The following is a 20,131-nucleotide window of genomic DNA, read 5'->3' as shown; positions in this document are numbered from 1 at the left end:
AAGTAGAGCAGGCATGTAGGGTGTGAACTAGCCATGCACATGGTAACAGAAATGGGGAAAACGGGTGCTGTGAGGAAAGTGCCCAAGTCCATGTGACTAAGGCAGAAGTCAGCGGCTGGGGTCCCTGCCTGGATCTGGCTGGCACATAAGGGGGGTTTGGACTTGACTTGTCTTTGGTTTTAAAAGAAGGCAACTTAGTGGTCAGCCTTTCCAAAAATTAGGGAGTTTCCGTTTTTCTTTAACAATGTGGAGACCTAACAACACAGGGCACTAGATTGGCTGGAGGGACAGAGCGACTGGCCCTTTCGACTGAGTCCGTGACTGTTTGCTCCACTCCCCATCACTCCCTATTGTCTCACACCCAGACTTACTGATTTATGCCAACGGCCTGGGCCCCAGAGGGTTTGGCCCCTGGGTTAGCATTTACGGGGACAGGAAGGTGAGCCGTGGAGAGGGAGGTCCAGGGGAGATTGCAGGAGGCCTGGGATGGCGGGTGGCAAACATTGGACGTTTCTGTTGTTGCGGGAGCCATGTAAGGCTTCAGCGCTTGGGAGACAGGGGCTGTGTTACGGGAAACGCTTCTCCTCCCTGGGAGCTCTGGCCCCTGATGGCTCCCCTTCCCCTCCCCCCAGGGCAAGAGAGTGACTGGGGAGGATGGCAGTGAAGGCTACAGTGACCTGTTCCGGGAGAACGCCATGCTGCAGAAGGAGAACGGGGCCCTGCGCCTGCGAGTAAAGGCCATGCAGGAGGCCATCGATGCCATCAACAATCGCGTCACCCATCTCATGAGCCAGGAGGCCAACCTGCTGTTGGCCAAGGCTGGTGAGTTGGGGACCACCAGCGCTAGTCCCCACCCACCCGGGGTCTGAGGGCTCACAGATGAATGCATTCGTGTATTTTTTCCAGTTAATTTTAAAACTCATTCTTATGATACAAGTAAGCATGAGTACATCACCTTGATTGACAGGCACATGTAAAGTGAACGGTTAACATCCCTCCCTGTCCATTTCTTAGAAGGAGCCTCCGGGAGCAGCTTGCTACACATTTTCCTGCAGCTTTCTCAGCACCTTTGCTCTCAGTATGAATGTATATTCCCACAAAGCGTGTGTGTGCGTGCGTGTGTGTGAATACCATGGCTTTTTCCCTTTCTATATATGAGGTCACACATATTGTCCTGTAACTCCCTCTTTCACTTAGAGACCTTTCCATGTTGAAACCTATAAACCTACCTGATTCTTTTAAACTGCAGTGTTCCACCTGTGATGATGACAAGTCATTTGTGGTGACAGCCCTCTGTGAAGGGACATTTGGCTGCATCTCGTGTCTCCCTGTCACCAACAGTGCTGCACATATCTGTGCACAGGACAAATCTTTCTCCATACAGATGTCTCTTTGCCAAAGGCCGGTGTGTGCGGCCCTGTCGGGGGCACCGAGGTCAAGGCCAGCGGGCTAGAGCTGAGGGTCCCTCTTGTTTTCCCCCCCCCAGGTGACGGCAACGAGGCCATCGGCACGCTGATCCACAGCTACATCCGGGAAATAGAGGAGCTACGGTGAGCGAGCCACACCCCTGGGAAGGCTGGCGGCCTTGGCGGGCGGGCAGCCCTCCGGCTCATCCACCCACATGCCATCCCCACATGCTGTCCCCACACGCTGTCCCCACAGGACGAAGCTCCTGGAGAGCGAGGCCATGAATGAGTCCCTGCGTCGCAGCTTGTCCCGGGCTTCGGCGCGGGGCCCCTACTCCCTGGGGGCGTCTCCGATGGCCTTCGGGGGCAGCCCCGCCAGCTCCATGGAGGACGCCTCCGAGGTGATCCGCAGGGCCAAGCAGGACCTGGAGAAGCTCAAGAAGAAGGCGGTCAGGCAGCGGAGGAAGAGGTGAGTGCCTCTCCCCACCTTCCCGCAGGCGGGTACTGCCCAGGCTCCCCACCTTCCCGCAGGAGGGTACTGCCCAGGCTCCCCACCTTCCCGCAGGCGGGTACTGCCCAGGCTTACCTAGGGAGTCCCTGAGCAGACTTGCCAGCCTTGGGGTGGAGGCCACCTGGCTTTCTCCACGGCTGTCACTCCCCCAAGGAGAGGAAGGGTGGCGAGTCCTGGGGTTAACGCGGGGCCAGGAGCTGGAGGAACCCCATCCACCCCATGCACACGGGGCAGGACATTCCTCTCCCAGAGGACACCCTGGCCGCATGCTCGGGCAGGTTCGGTCCCCTAACCTGGTGTCCCCTTCACTCCTGGGCAGCCCAGAGAAGGAGGCCTTCAAAAAGAGGGCAAAGCTCCAACAGGAAAACAGTGAGGAGACTGATGAGAATGACGACAATGAGGCCGAGGAGGTGAGCGCACCCAGCCCTCCCCTCCTGTTACCCAGGTCCCTCCTTGTGCATGGAGGGAAGGGGCCTCTGGTTGCCATGGTGATCCCCATCCTTCAGTCCCCCACCTCATCCCAAACGTCTCTGCCCAGGATGCTGGGGGAAGTGGGTGGGACTCTTCCAGGAGGGGATTGGCCACAAGGGGCCCCGGCTCTGACCACCCCATTCCCCACCTCCTGACACACCTGCCCGGGATGGGCCTGTGCTTCTGGGAGCCCCTCCCCAGAGGCGGCCCCGACCCAGGCAGGGTGGGACCACTGGCCCAGCCCTAATGGCGCTTGGTGCCTAGGAGGAGGAAGACCGAGATGAGAGTGGCTGTGAGGAAGAGGAGGGCCGTGAGGACGAGGATGAGGACTCGGGCAGCGAGGAGAGCCTGGTGGGCTCGGACTCAGACCCCGAGGAGAAAGGTGTGTGTGCCCCAGGGTCCCACTTCTAGGCAGCGCCCAGTCGGGACAAGGTGCTCAGGGCCAGCTTTCTGGTTGGGAGCCCCTAAGCCCGAAGCCCCTGGGGTGGGGACGGGCCCCTGAGACCTCAGATCTCAAAGACAGTGGATGTGCAGGGCCTGGAGCTCTCGGCCATGACACCAAACACCAGTGACGATGAGGCCACTCACTGAGCGCTCCTGCCTGCTGGGCACTGCCGACCTTGACCCTTGGGTGGCCTGCTTTTCTCAGTCCTCACGACCTCCCCGACCCAGCTGGGTCCCATGTGGTCAATGACAGGCTGACTGTGGCCTCCGGGCACCCACCCAGCCTTGCATTTCGGGGCTGCTCTTTAAATGTGTCTCCCCACCTGGTAGCACCTATGCACTGTGGGCCTCCAGCCTCTGGTCACCGCCCGGTCGAGGGTGACCAGAGGAAGGCCCCCGGGCCCCATGCCATGGCGCTATGTCAGGCCCGTCTGTGCCCCACAGAGGTGAACTTCCAGGCCGACCTGGCTGACCTGACGTGTGAAATCGAGATCAAGCAGAAGCTGATCGACGAGCTGGAGAACAGCCAGCGGCGGCTGCAGACACTCAAGCACCAGTACGAGGAGAAACTGATTCTGCTGCAGAACAAGATCCGTGACACGCAGCTGGAGCGCGACCGCGTGCTGCAGAACCTCAGTGAGGCCCTGCCCACCGCCATGCTGGCCCCGCCCCATCTCCCCCAGACTCCTCCCCCGTACAATGCTCCACCCACTCACTGGATTTACCTGATCTTCTGGGCGGGCAGGGGATGAGGGTGGGCTTCTGACCCTTGGACAATGCCTTTCGACCACAGTCAAACAGTTCTTATGACTAACCCTAGTTCTATGCTACATTTTAAATGATTATGTGTTTCGGTATCGTCTTGAGTATTAGAATCCTTTCTATTAGGATCCTTTGACACTCCTCAGCTTTTGTTCCTATGCTCAGTTCCTTGGAATTTTCCTTTGAACCTATTTACAAACCTACTGCTTACAGTCTGTCTTCCTTATGCTGCTCTTCAGCCTCTTCATTCATTCATTCACTCATTCACTCATTCGCATATTCAGCAAACATCTGTTGAATAAATAAATACATCTTAAGGAGCAGACGTTATTCTAGGTGCTGGAGATATGGAGTGAGTGGGATCCCTGTGGTTGTGAAGTGTACATTCCAGTGGGGAGACACAGGCAGAAATCAGATAATTAAGCAGAATCTGTACCATGTCAGAGGGTGAGAAGTATTACAGAAAAAATATAGCAGGGAAGGAGGACAGAGAGTGCTGGCCGGTGGGTTGGTTTTAAAAGGACAGGCCTGGAAATCTTTGCTGAGAGAGTGACATTTGCATAGACGTGATGGAGGTGACACAGTCTTCCAGCAGCGTGACTGCAGGGAAGGGCATTCCAAGCAGAGGGAGTAGAAGATGCCAAGCCCTGAGGCAGGCGTGTGCCTGGCATGTTGATGGAATGACAAGGGGGGCAGATGGTTGGAGTAAGCAGGAGAGGAGAGCAGGGAAAGTGGGACCAGGTCATGTTGGTCATGATAAGGACGTCGCCTTGTTCTCCGAGGGAAGTGGAAGGGGTGGACTTTCGAGACAGGGATGTGATGTACATTTTAAAAGCATTTTGAAAAGATTGCTCTGGCTGCTGTGTAGGAGAATGCACATGGAACCTGAGACGAGTTAGGAAACTGTTGTAAGGCTGCCAGCGGGAAGGGCCTTGGACATCTTCCACTCTGATCCCCTCACTGTGTAAATCTAGGAAGTGCAGAAAGGGGTGTGACCTCACCAAGGTCAAGCAGTGAGACTAGGACCCAGGCCCCGCCCCCTCCCAGCTGAGCCCACAGCTGACAGCTGCGGGGGGGGGGGGGGGGGGCATAGCGACAGCTGCCTCTCTCTCTCTCTCTCTCTCTCTCTCTCTCTCTCTCTCTCTCTCTCTCTCTCTCTCTGCCCTCAGGCACCATGGAGTGCTACACGGAGGAGAAGGCCAACAAGATCAAGGCTGACTACGAGAAGAGGCTGCGTGAGATGCATCGTGACCTGCAGAAGCTGCAGGCCGCGCAGAAGGAGCATGCGCGGCTGCTCAAGAACCAGTCGCGCTACGAGAGGGAGCTGAAGAAGCTGCAGGCCGAGGTGGCCGAGATGAAGAAGGCCAAGGTAGGGGCGAGGGCCTGGGCAGTAGACCCAGGGCTGGCCGTGGGGTGCAGGCTGAGAGTCCGCTTACGGCGCTACAGTCACCGCTGTCTGTGTGGACGAGCTCCACACAAAACCGCCTGGTTGGGCCCTGGCCTGGTCCTGGGGTGTTTGTCCAGGGTGACAGCACCTTCCCCCAAGAGAGGGACAGGCCAGGGTCTCCAGGGGACCCCGCTCGACACTGCCCCCCTGTGGGAAGCTCCGTTACTGTTGTCTCTGCTCCACGGACGGTGGACCCTCCAACAACACAGCTTCCAACTTCATGGTTTGCTTACACACAGATTGTTTTCAATAAATACTGTAAAAGGATTTTCTCTTCCTTATGATTTTCTTAATAACCTTTTCTTTTCTCTAGCTTATGCTATTGTAAGAATACAACGTATAATACATGCAACACACAAAATATGTGTTGTTCGACTGTGTATGTTATTGGTAAGGCTCCCAGTGAATAGTAAGCTATTAGTAGTTACGTTTTTGAGGAGTCAGAAGTTATATACAGATTTTAACCTGAGCTGGGGGTCAGCACCTTGACCCCTGCGTTGTTCAAGGGTCCACTGTATATGTAAGCCCTCTGCCTGTGATAACAAGTATCATCCATCATAATATGTTATTAATTATATTTACTTGGTTGTATGACTTGAAATCACTTTTTTCTCTCTGAGCTCTTGTTGATAAACCGGGAATGATAATGCGTCTGTCATGATTGTCACAAGGCCAGTGCCTGGCGTGTAGCACAGCCTGGACAAACACTGCTGGTGTCACTGTTGTCACCGCGAGCCTGGGCTTAGATCTGCTCCTCCCCTCCCTTCCACCCTGCCACTTGCCTCCAGCAACCTGGGCTGGTCCTAGAATGGCCAGACCCAGGACAGTGGCTTTGGGTGAGGGCCACCAGGTGCTGTGACATTCAGAGTAGTGGGAGCTACGGTTGGTCATACCTGCATGACTGGGCTGGCAGTAAGGTCACTCCTTTTGGCCGGTCACCCAGGACAGGGACAGACTCTCACCCAGACCCCGAGTGCTGCCTGCAGGCTGCCCTTCCCACCCACCCAGCGTCCTCAGAGCTGCCACTCCCTGCAGGGTGCTGGCCACCTGCCCAGCCCTGTCCCACCATTGTCCCCTCTTCCCGTCCCAGGTGGCCCTGATGAAGCAGATGCGTGAGGAGCAGCAGCGGCGACGGCTGGTGGAGACCAAGAGGAACCGGGAGATCGCACAGCTGAAGAAGGAGCAGAGGCGACAGGAGGTGAGGGACAGCCCTGAGGACTCCTGAGCCCTCAGCTTCCAGCACACCCAGCATCCCCTTGGGACTGGCACAGGAGGGCCGGACTCCTGCAGGCTTCCGGTCCAGCCCCATGCTGTTCAGAGGAGCGACTCGGCCCCAGCCAGGGGCAGGGACATGCCCGAGGTCACCAGTGAGCAGAGGCAGGACTGGGCATCGTCCAGAGAAGCCCCCTCACCCAGGATTCATTGCCTATGGTGGGGAGGAAAGGCTGAGAGAATCACCCTGTGAAGAAAGGGGCCTGCTGTGACCTCTGGGACCAGGGCAAAGCGCTGGGGTCTATTCTGTCAGAAACCAGGGTCTCACCTCTCTGCCCTAGCCCTGAGTGTGGACCCCAACTCTTCTCACCCGCAGTTCCAGATCCGAGCTCTGGAGTCCCAGAAACGGCAGCAGGAACTGGTCCTGAGGAGGAAGACCCAGGAGGTGAGCGTGGGCCCCACGTAGCCCCCTTCTCCTGATTCTGCCGGAGCCGGGGGTGGGGCGGTAGCCAGTTGCAGTGGCCCTGGCTTTCTCCTTTCCCTCAGCAGACACAGGTACTGACCTGGGGTGACGCCTGTTAGAAGGGCAGACTGCAGGCTCTAGGCCCACATGCCGGAGATGTTAATTGTTAAAAGGAGGTGCAGGTCTCTTTTGTGTTCATTTTGCATCAAACAGAGGCCTCTTGGCCCTTTCTCAGTTCCAAGCCCAGGTCAGAATGGAGTGGCCCCTGTATTCTCCCTGTCTGACACCCCCCCAATCTGGGCATTTTCTGGGTTCTGGGGTAGCCTGCTCACTGGGCCCCTCTTGGCCCCCAGGTTTCTGCACTGAGGCGTCTGGCCAAGCCCATGTCTGAGCGGGTGGCGGGGCGTGTGGGAGTGAAGCCGTCCATGCTGGACTCAGGGGCCGAGGTGTCGGCCAGCACCACGTCGTCAGAGGCAGAGTCGGGGGCCCGCTCGGTCTCTAGCATCGTGCACCAATGGAACCGCAAAATCAACCATTTCTTGGGGGACCACCCCACGTCCAGTGTCCATGGCACCCGCGCTGCCAGGTGAGGTAGATGTGCAGTGCCCGCGCCTGGAAATCTGGGGTGGGGCCGGGCAGGGGCGAGGCCCTCGGGGCAGCATAGAGTTTGAGACCGGCCCCGCCCAAACCCCCTTTGCCTCTGTCTCCAGAAAGAAGTTCCAGAAGAAGGGGGCCAGCCAGAGCTTCAGTAAGGCCGCGCGGCTCAAGTGGCAGTCCCTGGAGAGGAGGGTCATTGACATCGTCATGCAGAGAATGACCATTGTCAACCTCGAGGCCGACATGGAGCGGCTCATCAAGGTGGGCGCTGGACTCGCCTCCGCCATCTGCCCCTCTCCGGCCTGCCCCTCCCCTACTCCTGGCACCTCCAGCCTCGGGAGAGCTGCGGGCGCGCTGGACAGCTCCCTGAGACCTCCGCCTCCCCCTAGAAAAGGGAGGAGCTGTTTGTCCTGCAGGAGGCGCTGCGCAGGAAGCGGGAGCGGCTGCAGGCGGAGAGCCCGGAGGAGGAAAAGGGGCTGCAGGAGCTCGCCGAGGAGATCGAGGTGCTGGCCGCCAACATCGATTACATCAACGACAGCATCTCCGACTGCCAGGCCACCATCGTGCAGCTGGAGGAGACCAAGGTGCCTGTGGGGTCTGAGGGCCGGAGGCGCAGGGGTGCGTGGGTGCGTGGGCGCAGTCCTGGTGACAAGGGGTCTCTGCCTCCGGGTTCCAGGAGGAGCTGGACTCCACAGACACGTCAGTGGTCATCAGCTCCTGCTCCCTGGCTGAAGCCCGCCTCCTCTTGGACAACTTCCTCAAGGCGTCCATCGACAAGGTGGGCCAAGCGACTGCTGGGTGGGGCCCCAGCGCACCGCTTTCTCTGTGATCGACAGGCTGGCTCCTCCCACCCACCTCCCTGACAGGCTCTGGCAAGCCTCCGTGCTTCCCAGCCCCTGGTTCCAGGCTGCAAAGCTGGGGTGATGACACACGAAACCTGGGGCTTGGTGCATGGCTTTACCGAGATGACACATGTGAGGGGCTTGGCGTGCTGCCCAGCTCACAGCAGGGCCTCCATTAAAGTGACCCTGCTACTGGGCCAGGCCCATCCAGAGCAGGGCTGGGCCCGAGTCTGCTGGAGGTGGAGCGAAGTGTGCGTATGCTGGAGCGGGGCTGCGGGAGGCAGACGGATGGACTCAGGACAGTTTATGCTAGGACACAGGTGTCTTGTGTTCCTGTCTGCGGGATAGACAGCTGGCCAGAGAATGTGGTCCCTCCCCCGGGCTGTGGGACAGGCACCATGGGCCACACATGCTCGGCAGCTCTGGGGAGGGCAGGAGCCTGCTCTCCTGGACGCCTCACTGGTCCCCAGGGAGCTCTCAGCTCTTTTGTGTCTTCGGGGAATGTTAGCCAGCTTGGGCTGCCATGGCGAAGTGCCACCCGCTGGGTGGCCTAGGAACAGACATCTTCCAGCACAGTTATGGAAGCTGTGCTGCGTGTGGGCAGGTGGCTTCCTCTGAGGACTTTCCCCTTGGCTTGTAGACAGCCACCTTCTCCGTTCACCTGGTCATCCCTCTGTGTGTGTCTGTGTCCTGTCCTTTTCCTGTGAGGACACCAGTCATATGGATTAGGGCACCTAAATACCCCATTTTAACTTAATTATCTCTTTACAAAACGCGTCCCCAAATACAGTAGTCACCTTCTGCGGTACTGGGGGGTATGTGGTCAATAAATGAGTTTCGGGAGACACAGTTCAGCCCTAATAGGGAGTGTGTCCTAAGGTGACCTCCACTGGTGTGTACATGTGGGGAAAGTCAAGGGGGCCGGGGGTACCTCTCAGGTCTGTGACAGGCACTGGGAGTTATCAGGGTGCCTCCAAGGTCTCTGGGAGCAGGTCACCCATGTGAGGGCAGTGGTGGGGTGCCCACAGCCCTAGGCCAGGAAGGGTCATTCAGGCCTTGCTCCCTGCCCTCAGGGGCTGCAGGTGGCACAAAAAGAGGCACAGATCCGGCTGCTGGAGGGACGGCTGAGGCAGACAGACATAGCGGGCTCCTCCCAGAACCACGTGCTCCTGGACGCCCTGCGTGAAAAGGCCGAGGCATGCCCTGAACTGCAGGCCCTCATCTACAACGTGCAGCAGGGTACGTGGGGTGCACAGGCCTTGGGCTACCACCTGGGGCCCCCTCCCAGGGCGCTGCCAGAAGCCCAGTGTGATCCCAGTGGGCGAGATTTGGGAGGGAGGCCTACTGCAGCCTCACATCCTGCTCTCCCTCCCCCCTTGCAGAGAACGGCTACGCCAGCACGGATGAGGAGGTCTCGGAGTTCTCTGAGGGGAGGTGAGTCCCCACGTCAGGAGTGCGAGGCTGGCTCAGCGTGTTCCTAGGGCCGGGGCTGAGCCTGGATCGGCCTCTTTGGGGCCCAGAGCACCAGGACACAGGCTGTTGGGGTCCTGAAGCCCCTCTGCTTCTTCCTTAGCTTCTCCCAGGCATTTGCCATGAAAGGATCCAGCAGCCACGATGATTTCAAGTTCAAGGTGAGTTCATTGGGAGGCAGACCGGGCTCCCCACACCTGGTCTCCCACCTTCCTGTGGCTCCGCCCTCACCCCCTGCCCCAGCCCAGTGTTACCTCCAACTGGGGTGGAGGTCTAAGAAGGAGCTAGCCTGGAATTGGGGGGTGCCCAGCTGTGTACTGGGTACAGCCCATTCTTTCTGAGGTGGGTGGAAGATGGGAGAAGTGTCCGGAGCCACTGCCCAGTGACGTCACCGTAGCCAGAGGCCCCACTTTCAAGATCTCCTTCTTTCCCACCCCAGACTCGGCCTCCTGCTCCGAGCCGCAGACTAACTCTAGATTTCTAGTAATTGTACATACAGACTATCAATCCCTAGTACGCGGTCAGCAGTGGGGGTTTAGCCAGTGAGGGCTCCGTTTGTAAGCTGAACCAAGAAACCGGATTTATTAAAGAGAGAAGGGGGGGAAAGCCCTGCAGGCTGGGGAGAGTGAGTTGTGCAGAGTTCGGGGTAAGCTGATCAGCTGGTGAGCAACCCAGAGGCCCGTCTGGACATGCTGTTTGCAGAGTCCAAATAAGGGGGAAAATCCATTTCTGTAGCTTGGGGTTCTCCAGCCGCCCTGAGAGATGAGCTCTGGTGATGCGTGCTGGCTCCTGCCTTAGGCCAAGGCCACCCCAGTCCCCACTCCCATGACTTTTTATCATGTACCAGCCCATGCGGGCAACTCGGTCCACCCGGTCTCTCCCCAGGGGGAGCCCAAGCTGTCTGCTCAGATGAAGGCTGTGTCAGCCGAGTGCCTGGGGCCCCCGCTGGACGTGTCCACCAAGAACATCACCAAGTCCCTGGCCTCCTTGGTGGAGATCAAAGAGGACGGGGTGGGCTTCTCCATCCGAGATCCCTACTATCGGGACAAGGTCTCGCGCACCATCAGCCTGCCCACCAGAGGGAGCACTTTGTAAGGAGGGGCCAGGCAGCGGGTCAGGGTGGGCAGGGAGCTGGACGGCGCCTCACTGCTGCCTTGTGTTTCAGCCCCCGGCAGTCTCGAGGCACCGACACACCGCTGGCCCGCAGGAAGTCGTACGACCGGGGACAGCCTGCTAGGTGAGCGTGTGTTTCGGAGCGTGTACCAGAGTCGCTGCCTGTCCAGACTTTGGCAGCATGAATTGCGGGATGTCCACTCTAAGTCACTCAGCCTGCCCCCCATGGTCCCTTCCCCACCCTGCCCAGTGTGGGCTGAGGACGCAGAATTGCCAGAAGGACCTGAAACTGGTGGCCAAGCCCGCTGCTAAAGTCCATTGGCTGATGTGCACTCAGTATTGGTGGCTGTTTTGGCGACTTGGGTTGTCATTGTGCAGATGTGCGTCAGCCCCTTGTAAGGTCTGTCATGTAAGAGCGGAGGAGAGGTTTAAAGAAAATGCAGAGATGGCTGCAGGACGGTGTGATGTCTCCTGCCGTCCAGCCCCTTGTGGGCCAGGTCCCTGGAGCTTCTGCAGACCACAGCACCTGCCAGTCACTGGTCCGTGCACTAAATGTCCAGAGGTGTTTGGTGGCCTTCCCTAGGTCACACGCTAAGGAGTAGAAGAGCAGGGGCTCGGGATAACCTCTCGCACCAGCCTCGGTGGAGGCAGGAGGCCTGGCTGCAGCTTCAGCAGATGCCCATTCAGGGGCCTCGCAGAGGGGGCCGTCGGTGGGGCAGCTGCACGGAGATTGGTGCCCTTGGGCTCACACACTGTCCCTTGCCCCGAACTCGGAGAAGGCACTGAACTTGCAGCCTGAGGGATTTTGGCTGAACTCATGATGACTTTTCAAAGGGAAGAGACTTAGGTTGAACCGAGGACAACTTTCCAAGAGGAGGCCTTGGGATATCGGGATGGGCTGTGCAATGGGGCCTCAGACTCTCCCTGAAGATACGGCTGATTCTCATTATTCCCAGTAGTTACGTCCTATACAGTTGCCCTAGACGCTGAATGAGCCCCACGGAGCCATCGTTCCCAGGGAAACACAGGGTGACATTCCCGGGGTTGCCAGTCACATTGTTTCCATCCGCTGATCAATACGCAGCCTGGTTTTGTGTGTGTTTCTGTTTAAGGACACCTTGTTAATACACATGGTTGATTCGTGGCTCACCGCACTACAGCTCACGTGTGAACGACTCTTTTCAAACACGCCTGTTTTCTCCACGAGGCCTGTCGCAGCCTCCTCAGGCTCAGGAACTCCGGACAGTGCCTCAGCTCCACACTTGGGGCCATTTTAAACAGTGAAGCCACCAAGAAAAAGCCCAGAGACGCCCAAAACGTGGCACTGAGTAGACCACGGAAGGCCCTGTGTACAGTGTGAGAGCTGAAGCCCTGGGCAGAGGTCGCTGTTGACCTCAGCTGGGAACGTGAGCGTGTGGGGGCTCAGGGTTCCCCATGTCCGCCAATGGCCGCAAAAGCACTGTGGGTATCATTTGGGGTTGTAGACATTTTACTGAGTAGCTGAACGCACAGCCACAGACTCCATGCATGAAGACGGACTCTAAGGACAGCTCCTGGAGCTAAATCGAGAGCTGGGCCCTGGGCCGGGGTGTGGTCACTAACAGATGTCGCTCTCTGTCCCACTTGCCAGGTCCACAGACGTGGGATTCACGCCCCCCTCGTCCCCTCCCACTCGGCCACGCAACGATCGGAACGTCTTTTCCCGTCTCACCAGCAATCAGAGCCAAGGGTCAGCGCTGGACAAGTAAGAGGCAGCGGCACGGGGAGGGCGCTGAGGGGAAGGGAGCCTGTGGGCTGGTCGTGGCCGCAGGCAGGGCTGGGGCAGCCGGGCATCTCTGCCCCGCTGTCCTGACCATGGACCCTTCTGTTTCCCGAGCGTGCTGGGGCTCAGGAGAGGGCAAGCAGGAAGCCAGGGGTGGGCCGAGGGCTCCCCAGAACTGCCCTTGACTCCTCAACTGATTCCTTGATTCTCTGAAGCCCCTTTCTCCAGCGTCATGCAGCCCCCTCGCCTCCTCAAATGCTCAGACGAGGCCCGGCGCACTGTCCCAGCAGAAAGGGACTCCCGATTGCCTTCGGGTGTCTGGGCCAGCTCACCCCATATGTACAGCCCTCACGCCAGTCCCACAGTTAGAGCATGGAGGCAGCCTCACGAGGTCAGACCTTGCTTTCATGCACGTGATTTCATTAGAGCTGTGAATCAGCCGTGCGAATTGTCTTCCCTGCTTTACGGAAGAGGAAGTGAGGCTCCAAGAGGGGTTGAGGGCCAAGAACCTGGGGCTCTGACCCATGCTGGCATGTGTCCCTAATGGGACCCTGCCTGGGGAATGGGGCTTAGGGACCATGAGCGGTGCAGAGCCAGCTCCAAGGCCCGTCCCAGTGCACTCACTGGGGACAGTGGTCTCTGTAAATAAGTCAGTCCCTGAGGAATGCTGGAAGCAGCCAGCTCTCAGGGACGGGAGAAGCAGGCATGGCCGCCCTTGGCCTCGGCAGGTCCGAGTGTTGTCCTGTTGGTGGTGGCGGGGAGTGTGCCCCCAGCTTGTTCGACAGGACCAGCAAACAGCCCAGAAATGATCTTCCCTGAGTGTGGGGCTGGCGCCCACACATCTCCTGTGGCCCCTTTCCCCTACCTGTTCGCTGAGGGGCGTCCCCAGCTCCCAGGCCAGCCTGTCCCCGCGTCCTGCCCTGCTCTCTCTCAGTGCCCTCATCCCTCTGCCTCTCTCCACTCCCTTTGAAGAGAATAACCCACCTTCTCACCTCCCTCTGCTGCCGTCCTCGTCCCCCGTGTGTTCTCCATCCCCCTAACCCAGCTAATTTTCTGCCCCCCCAGGTCTGACGACAGCGACTCCTCTTTGTCCGAGGTCCTGAGGTACACAGATGTCGCGTTTGTCCCCAGCGCCTCTGTCTCTCTCCCTCCCCCTCCCTCCCTCTCTCTCTCTCTCTCTCTCTCTCTCTCTCTCTCCCCCCTCTCTCCTCAGCCCCTCCTGCTGCACACCCATCCTCTGCATGCAACCCCCCCCAGACCCCTCTGCGGCCCCTCCTGCCCTCCTGGGACTGCTGCTTGTCACAGGTCTTGTCCTTTTCTCCTGGTTTGGGGTGCAGAGCATGGAGCCTGGGCATGGCTGGGGCTGGCTGAGGTCTGCCAAGGGGTGTCGGTGGCTGTACTCGGGTCCCTGTGACTTGCGCAGTTTGTTCCAGGGGTGCACTCTTCAGACCTTAGCTCTGTCCCCCACCCATATCTCCTGGCACACAAACCAGAAGTGTCGGGAGACCCCTCTCCCCTGAGCCAACCGGGCACAGCACCCCACAACGAGAATCATGTCCCAGGCCCTGGTGGGCTGAGCAAGGGGCCACACCTGGGCTGTCAGCTCCGGACATCGTCACCCGTCACTGTGCGTCCACCTGGGGGTCGGCCATCCTGTAACCCTCCTGTGGGGGGTGAGGCTTTAACGCCACAGGATGAGCCGCCCCCAGCCTGTCTCACGGAGCAGGGCAGCCTTTAACAGACTGCTCAGAGCAGTTTCAGGCTCCTTCCCTAGCCACACAGCTGCGCCCAGACGTGGGCAGTGGGGGGGGTGGCGGGGAGGGGATCACGTGAGTGAGACTGGCGCTGCTGCACCTGTCTGATCGCCATCCTCCTGGGGGGGGCTGGCAGCTTACTCTCGGCCACAATGTCACTGTGAGAGCAGCATTCTTTGTGGAAAGGAACTAGAACGTATTTTCAGACCTATGCATAGCATGTGGCTGGGGCCTCAGGTGAAAAGACTGTCCCTGAGTGGAAACCTCCATCACAACCCCCAGGAGGCTGACGGAGCAAATCTTCCCACTCCCTCAGGAAGGGCCTCGTCCCCTCTCCTCTCCTAGGTGGTCCTGGGGGCCAGGAGCTGCTGTGCCAGGCCCACAGAGGGACCCCAGGCCCCCTCAGCCCAGAGCTGAGCTTGGGGCCCTAGAGGGCTTTGGCCCAGGTCTGACTGTGCTGGTCCAAAGGGGCCGTGGGATATGTGTGTTCTTGCACGTGCATGCAGGAGTCCCTCTGAAGGGGGGTGCTGGCCCCAGAAGTAGTCACTGGCGGGCCGATGGAGGGGCTGGGCCTGAGCACCCTCCCTGTGCGCCCCTCGCTTCACCTGGTTAAGTGAAGCTGCAGCAGCCATTCCAGCCCTTGGTCCTCCGCTCTGCCCAGCTGGGGTCTGGGCCTTTACATCTCGGGATCTGGGTCAGCAGCTCCCAATGGGCAGGGCCCGTGTCCCCTGTGCCTAGGCAGGGCTCGCTCTCGTGGTGACTGACAGCTGGCTGTGGGAGACACGCCCCCATCCCCTCTGTGCATCCTCTTCCTAGCTCGCAGCCTTGGTGGCACTGGGCTGGCGTCTGTGGAGTCCCTGTCATCAGGCCCTAGTCCCACCTCTGTCCTGTCACCGCCTTGTGTGCCTCGCTCAGCCTGGCGCTGTCTCCCAGCTGACGGGCGCCCTCTCTCTGTCTCTCTCCCGGAAGGGGCATCATCACGCCTGTCGGAGGAGCCAAGGGTGCCCGGACGGCCCCACTGCAGTGCGTCTCCATGGCCGAGGGCCACACCAAGCCCATCCTGTGCCTGGACGCCACAGACGAGCTGCTATTCACAGGGTCCAAAGGTGGGTGGAACGCACAGCAGCCAGGTAGGGTCAGGGCGTCCCGCCCATCCTCTTTCTTCACCAGAGGGCTAGGAGGAGGAAGGCCGAACACGCCCGGGACCTGCGGACGTGGCGTCGGTCACTCACGACCTTGTCTCCTGTCCCCGGCCCTGCCTGCCTTCACAGCCCACTCTGCTGGCTCCGTCCAGCACTTCCTCACAAAACTCCCTCAGAAACTCCAGGCAGCGTCTGAGGTGCCCCCCTCCTCTGCTATCCCGGCCCCCCAGCAGCAGCACCCCAACATGAGCTTGGCCACCGGGCTCCACACTCACGGTTACTGGAGCACAACAAAGTCGGGAAACTTTTACCAGCAGAAAGAGCGCGTGCTGGCGGCGGAGACGAGAATGTCTGTCTGTCTCAGTCTTGCTGTGACTGATTGAGTCCAGCTTTTTCTCACAAGATTCGCTCGCCATTTCTCCCTTAACCATGTCCGCTATTAGCAGTTGGGGGAAGGCGGCAGCCCTGAACTCGGGTCTGCCTTGCAGGGGGTTTCCTGAGAAACCCTGCTTGAGCATTCTGACCGACTTCTCTTGGAGTTGTCACCCCCTGGGCACGGCCTTCTCACCCCTCAGACTGGAGCCACTTCCTGTAGCTCCCTCGGGCCTAGCCCCATGCCCCCGCCTTGGGTTAGCTGTCCTGGTGCCAATGCCTGACCCCTGCCCGTGGCTCGCTCCCATCCGTCTCTCGCAGACCGAAGCTGTAAGATGTGGAACTTGGTCACCGGGCAGGAGATCGCGGCTCTCAAGGGCCACCCCAACAACGTGGTCTCCATCAAGTACTGCAGCCACTCGGGCCTTGTGTTCTCCGTGTCCACCTCCTACATCAAGGTGTGGGACATCCGGGACTCAGCCAAGTGCATTCGGACCCTCACGTAAGTGTGCCCCGCCTGGCTCCCACGGGTGGGGTGGCTGCCAGGGCCCACTCAGAACAGCCCAGCCCGGCGGGGGCAGTGTCTGGGGCAGCAGCGTGGTCGAACCCTTGGCCTGGCTGGTCCCCTAAACCCTGCCCGGAGCTGTGCTGTGAGTCCGAGAGAGGAGCTGGGGAACAGGGTGAGACCGGTGGGCGTGCTGGCCACCTGCCTGCATACGTGAGCCGCCGGCGTGGCCCCGCGGCGTGAGCCTGGCAGCCAGGCCGCAGACACAGGCGGGAGGCGGGGCCGAGAGCAGGGCCTGCTCCGTCACGTTGTTTCTTAGCCAGAGCGATGCTTCCTCCTACTTTACCTTGTGAGCTCGATCAGTTTTTGCACTTGATTCTGTAAAGCGAGTAAACAGGACGTTGAGGGCGGTGAGACTACTCGGTACAACACTGAGCATGTCAGCACACGTTTGTCCAAACCCACAGAATGCGCAGCACCGAGAGTGAACCCTCACGTCCGCTGTGGACTCTGGGTGACGATGACGTGTCCATGCAGGTTCATCAGTTGTGACAAATGTACCCTCCAGTGGGGATGTTGACAGTGGGAAGGGGGCTGGGGTGGGAGGCAAGGGGCATAGGTCACATCTCTGCACTTTCTGCTCAATTTTGCTGTGAACCTAAAACTGCTCTAAAAAAATAGTCTTTAAGAAACAAACCAACGCAGAGGAAGCAGGAAGGCTATGATCTACAGGGGAGGAAACTGCGGCCCACAGAGGTCCAGTGATTTCCACAAGCCCCGGGTTCCAGCCCAGTGTCCTGACTCGTCTCAGTGTCCCCAGCCACGGCTCAGGCAGACGGCAGGTCAGGGACGGGGCTTGTCCTGCACTAGAGGTGGACGGAACTTGGCCCTTGGTCCCACCCTCATCGGGCCAGACAGTTGCTGCCTGTCAGTCAAGGAAGGCTTCCTGGAAGAAGTGGGTTCCGGGCTGGCCGAGTGAAGTTTGATTGGTTCCCTGGCCTGTGCCTCTCCTCCTCACGGCAGGTCCTCGGGCCAGGTGATTTCAGGAGACGCCTGTGTGGCCACATCCACCCGCGCCATCACCAGTGCTCAGGGGGAACACCAAATCAACCAGATTGCCCTCAGCCCCTCGGGCAGCATGCTGTACGCCGCCTCGGGCAATGCCGTCCGCATCTGGGAGCTTAGCAGGTGCGGGAGCCTGGGGGGTGAGGTGGGGGCTTGGCGTGACTGGGGGGGCAGCTCCATTCCCTGTGTCCTCCAAGAGCCCTGTGGTATGGGCAGCTCTCTCTAGGTCCCTTCTTGAGGACAGGGCAGGACCCCTCCCCAACTCAGGGTCCCTCTTACTCTCCTGGCCTGGCTGGGCCTCTCCCACCACAGGTTCCAGCCCGTTGGCAAGCTGACCGGCCACATTGGCCCCGTGATGTGCCTGACGGTCGCCCAGACCGCCAGCCAGCACGACCTAGTGGTGACCGGCTCCAAGGACCATTATGTCAAGGTACCTGAAACGCCTCAGCCTCAAGGCCTCAGGGGGCCACTCTTGGGGCTTTTCCTGCTCCCTTCACCTCCCCGCTGTTGCCTGGGGAGCTCTCTGGGGGTTTCCGTGACGAAATCACCCCAATGAGGCCAGGTGCCGTGTGCAGAATGCAGAGGTCGTGGCATCATTTTGTAAATGGGGAAAAATGAGAAACACCCTAACAGCAAAGGGGACAGTAACGGTCACATCCATTGGGGGAGCCCCCCAGACGGTGCTGAGCAGCCGTCACCGTGACAAATGTGAAAGCAGAACACACAGGGTCCCAAACAGCCCTGACTTTGCTTGTCCCCTGATGGTGGCTGTGAAACCGGGAAGTGGTGTATCCAAGGGGATAGAGGGTGTGGGATGGTGATGAGTGTTTTATTTAAAGTACGTGTCCTGTTGTGTTTCATTTATTGAAGATAAAAAGAATTTTGAAGGGAGGCACACACCCCCTGCCCACCTTTCTGTGTAGCAGCTGCCAGCTGTGGGGATGCCCCCTGCACGAACTAAGTGGTCTCCCAGGCCGCTGGGCAGGGTCGGGCCTTGGTCTTCAGGGTCCTCGGTCCCCTCTAGCAGCCCTCGCCTATGGGGGAAGCCCCTCTCCCCATGGGCAGCACTGTCCCCCAGCCGGTCCCTGGGACCCTGTGCTACATCCACCCTGGGCCACCCATCACCCTTCCTCCCCCAGATGTTTGAGCTGGGGGAGTGTGTGGCTGGCACCATCAGCCCTACCCACAACTTCGAGCCCCCGCACTACGATGGCATCGAGTGTCTGGCCATCCACGGAGACGTCCTGTTCAGCGGCTCCCGTGACAACGGGATCAAGAAGTGGGACCTAGAGCAGCAGGAGCTCATCCAGGTGTGGCTGGGAGGACGGGAGGGGCAGGGTGGGGTGGCTCCTCCAGCCGTGGCCACCCCAAGCCTGCCCGCCCTCTGCCCTCTCCCTCTGTCCCCCCCCACATCCCAGCTTGTCCCTGAGCCATGTCCCTGTTCCTCTGACCCCTTAGGGCTGAAGGGCCCTCCTGCAGTGCAGCACCTCAGGTCTGAGCCTGGGACGGGCAGACGGACCCGTCTCTGGGTCCCTGCATGGCTGGATGGCAGGAGGCCCGGCTCCTAGGAGCCGTGGTGCCTGCCTGGCAGGGGGACAGCAGGGCAGAGGGCAGCCTGGGGAGTGCAGGGTCCTCTCCCTGCGTGGGCATCCCCAGCCCTCACCCTCACCCTCCCCCCTCCCGCAGCAAATCCCCAACGCACACAAGGATTGGGTGTGCGCCCTGGCCTTCGTCCCCAGCCGCCCCATGCTGCTGAGTGCCTGTCGGGCCGGCGTCATCAAGGTCTGGAACGTGGACAACTTCACGCCCATCGGCGAGATCAAGGGCCACGACAGCCCTATTAACGCCATCTGCACCAACGCCAAGCACATCTTCACTGCCTCCAGGTGGGTGCCTGGCGCAGCGCTCTGTGTGTGCTCCCACCCCCTCCCTGTGTGGGCCGGCCGGCTGGGAGCCCTGGGGCCCCTGCTGCTGTCCCCGCGGGCTCACAGAGCAGACCCCGCGGCGCCCGCTCGCTGCTGCCAGCCTTCCCAGAGGGCCCGGGGCAGGGCAGTAGGTCGTGCCCACTGTCCTTTCTCCTGTCCAGATACCCCCGACCACAGTGCAGCCCAACCCACCCTCCCCAGACCCACCTCCCTCCAGCCCCAGCTCTGGTCCCCGTCCAGGGGACTCCAAGGTCATGTGTCCCAGGGGAGCTACTCATTGGGGTCTCTTCTTTTTCCTTCTTGTTCCGACCGTGTGCCTCCCCACCCCACCCCCCGCCCATCTCCTCTGCCTCTCCCCCCACAGTGACTGCCGGGTAAAGCTGTGGAATTACGTCCCTGGACTCACCCCTTGCCTTCCTCGCAGAGTCCTGGCCATAAAGGGCCGTGCCACCACCCTGCCCTGACCCTCCCCGTCTTCTCTCTTTCTGCTCTCTGCTTTCCCTTTTTCCTTTCCCTGCTTTCCCTCTCTCCTCTCTCTCTCTGTCTGTCTCTCTCTATCTCTCTGTCTCTCTCTCCACTTCGATCTGAGCTGCTTCTTCACGGTATGATATTATTTTACTCCTTGCCCCGCTCTCCCTTCACAGCCCCCCCGCTCCCCCCCCCCCCCCCCCGAGCATGAACAGTGGGACAGACCCCAGGAGAGGGGGGCCAGGCAGCAGAAAGCAGGGGGGCGCGTCCAGGCCTGGGCAAAACCAGAAGCAACAACAAAGAAAGGCCAGGCTAAGAAGCCTGCCGGGCCTTTGGCATACACCCCCTGGCCAGCGTCCTCCACTCTGCAGGCCACGCTTGTCCTGAGCAGGGCTTGCCC

The 20,131-nt window shown here is 59.9% G+C and overlaps 1 protein-coding gene across 4 annotated transcripts in view; it reads left to right on the top strand.

Moving 5' to 3' along the window:
* Nucleotides 1-20,131, top strand: part of KIF21B (kinesin family member 21B) — a 39,329-nt gene that overhangs the window by 15,496 nt on the left and 3,702 nt on the right. Inside the window, exons 9-35 of one of the 4 annotated variants that reach the window (XR_002139074.2) lie at nucleotides 633-822; nucleotides 1,487-1,550; nucleotides 1,663-1,875; nucleotides 2,237-2,327; nucleotides 2,653-2,770; nucleotides 3,277-3,468; nucleotides 4,764-4,963; nucleotides 6,132-6,239; nucleotides 6,630-6,698; nucleotides 7,070-7,302; nucleotides 7,427-7,574; nucleotides 7,703-7,897; nucleotides 7,990-8,091; nucleotides 9,229-9,394; nucleotides 9,538-9,589; nucleotides 9,729-9,786; nucleotides 10,511-10,716; nucleotides 10,791-10,862; nucleotides 12,369-12,482; nucleotides 13,566-13,604; nucleotides 15,224-15,360; nucleotides 16,090-16,270; nucleotides 17,297-17,461; nucleotides 17,651-17,768; nucleotides 18,478-18,648; nucleotides 19,025-19,224; nucleotides 19,628-19,865. Coding sequence is in view for 3 of the 4 variants with exons in the window: in XM_074317101.1 (XP_074173202.1) it covers nucleotides 633-822; nucleotides 1,487-1,550; nucleotides 1,663-1,875; nucleotides 2,237-2,327; nucleotides 2,653-2,770; nucleotides 3,277-3,468; nucleotides 4,764-4,963; nucleotides 6,132-6,239; nucleotides 6,630-6,698; nucleotides 7,070-7,302; nucleotides 7,427-7,574; nucleotides 7,703-7,897; nucleotides 7,990-8,091; nucleotides 9,229-9,394; nucleotides 9,538-9,589; nucleotides 9,729-9,786; nucleotides 10,511-10,716; nucleotides 10,791-10,862; nucleotides 12,369-12,482; nucleotides 15,224-15,360; nucleotides 16,090-16,270; nucleotides 17,297-17,461; nucleotides 17,651-17,768; nucleotides 18,478-18,648; nucleotides 19,025-19,224; nucleotides 19,628-19,727 (3,663 nt within the window). In the remaining variant the exon portion in view is untranslated. Of the gene's footprint in view, nucleotides 1-632; nucleotides 823-1,486; nucleotides 1,551-1,662; nucleotides 1,876-2,236; nucleotides 2,328-2,652; nucleotides 2,771-3,276; nucleotides 3,469-4,763; nucleotides 4,964-6,131; nucleotides 6,240-6,629; nucleotides 6,699-7,069; nucleotides 7,303-7,426; nucleotides 7,575-7,702; nucleotides 7,898-7,989; nucleotides 8,092-9,228; nucleotides 9,395-9,537; nucleotides 9,590-9,728; nucleotides 9,787-10,510; nucleotides 10,717-10,790; nucleotides 10,863-12,368; nucleotides 12,483-13,565; nucleotides 13,605-15,223; nucleotides 15,361-16,089; nucleotides 16,271-17,296; nucleotides 17,462-17,650; nucleotides 17,769-18,477; nucleotides 18,649-19,024; nucleotides 19,225-19,627; nucleotides 19,866-20,131 lie in introns of those variants that run through there. The other 3 variants (XM_019750864.2, XM_074317101.1, XM_019750866.2) reach the window with 3 other exon arrangements.

This window comes from Rhinolophus sinicus, linkage group LG12, assembly GCF_036562045.2.
Source record: "Rhinolophus sinicus isolate RSC01 linkage group LG12, ASM3656204v1, whole genome shotgun sequence".
NCBI lineage: Eukaryota > Metazoa > Chordata > Mammalia > Chiroptera > Rhinolophidae > Rhinolophus > Rhinolophus sinicus.
This window is presented reverse-complemented; position numbering and strand designations above follow the sequence as displayed.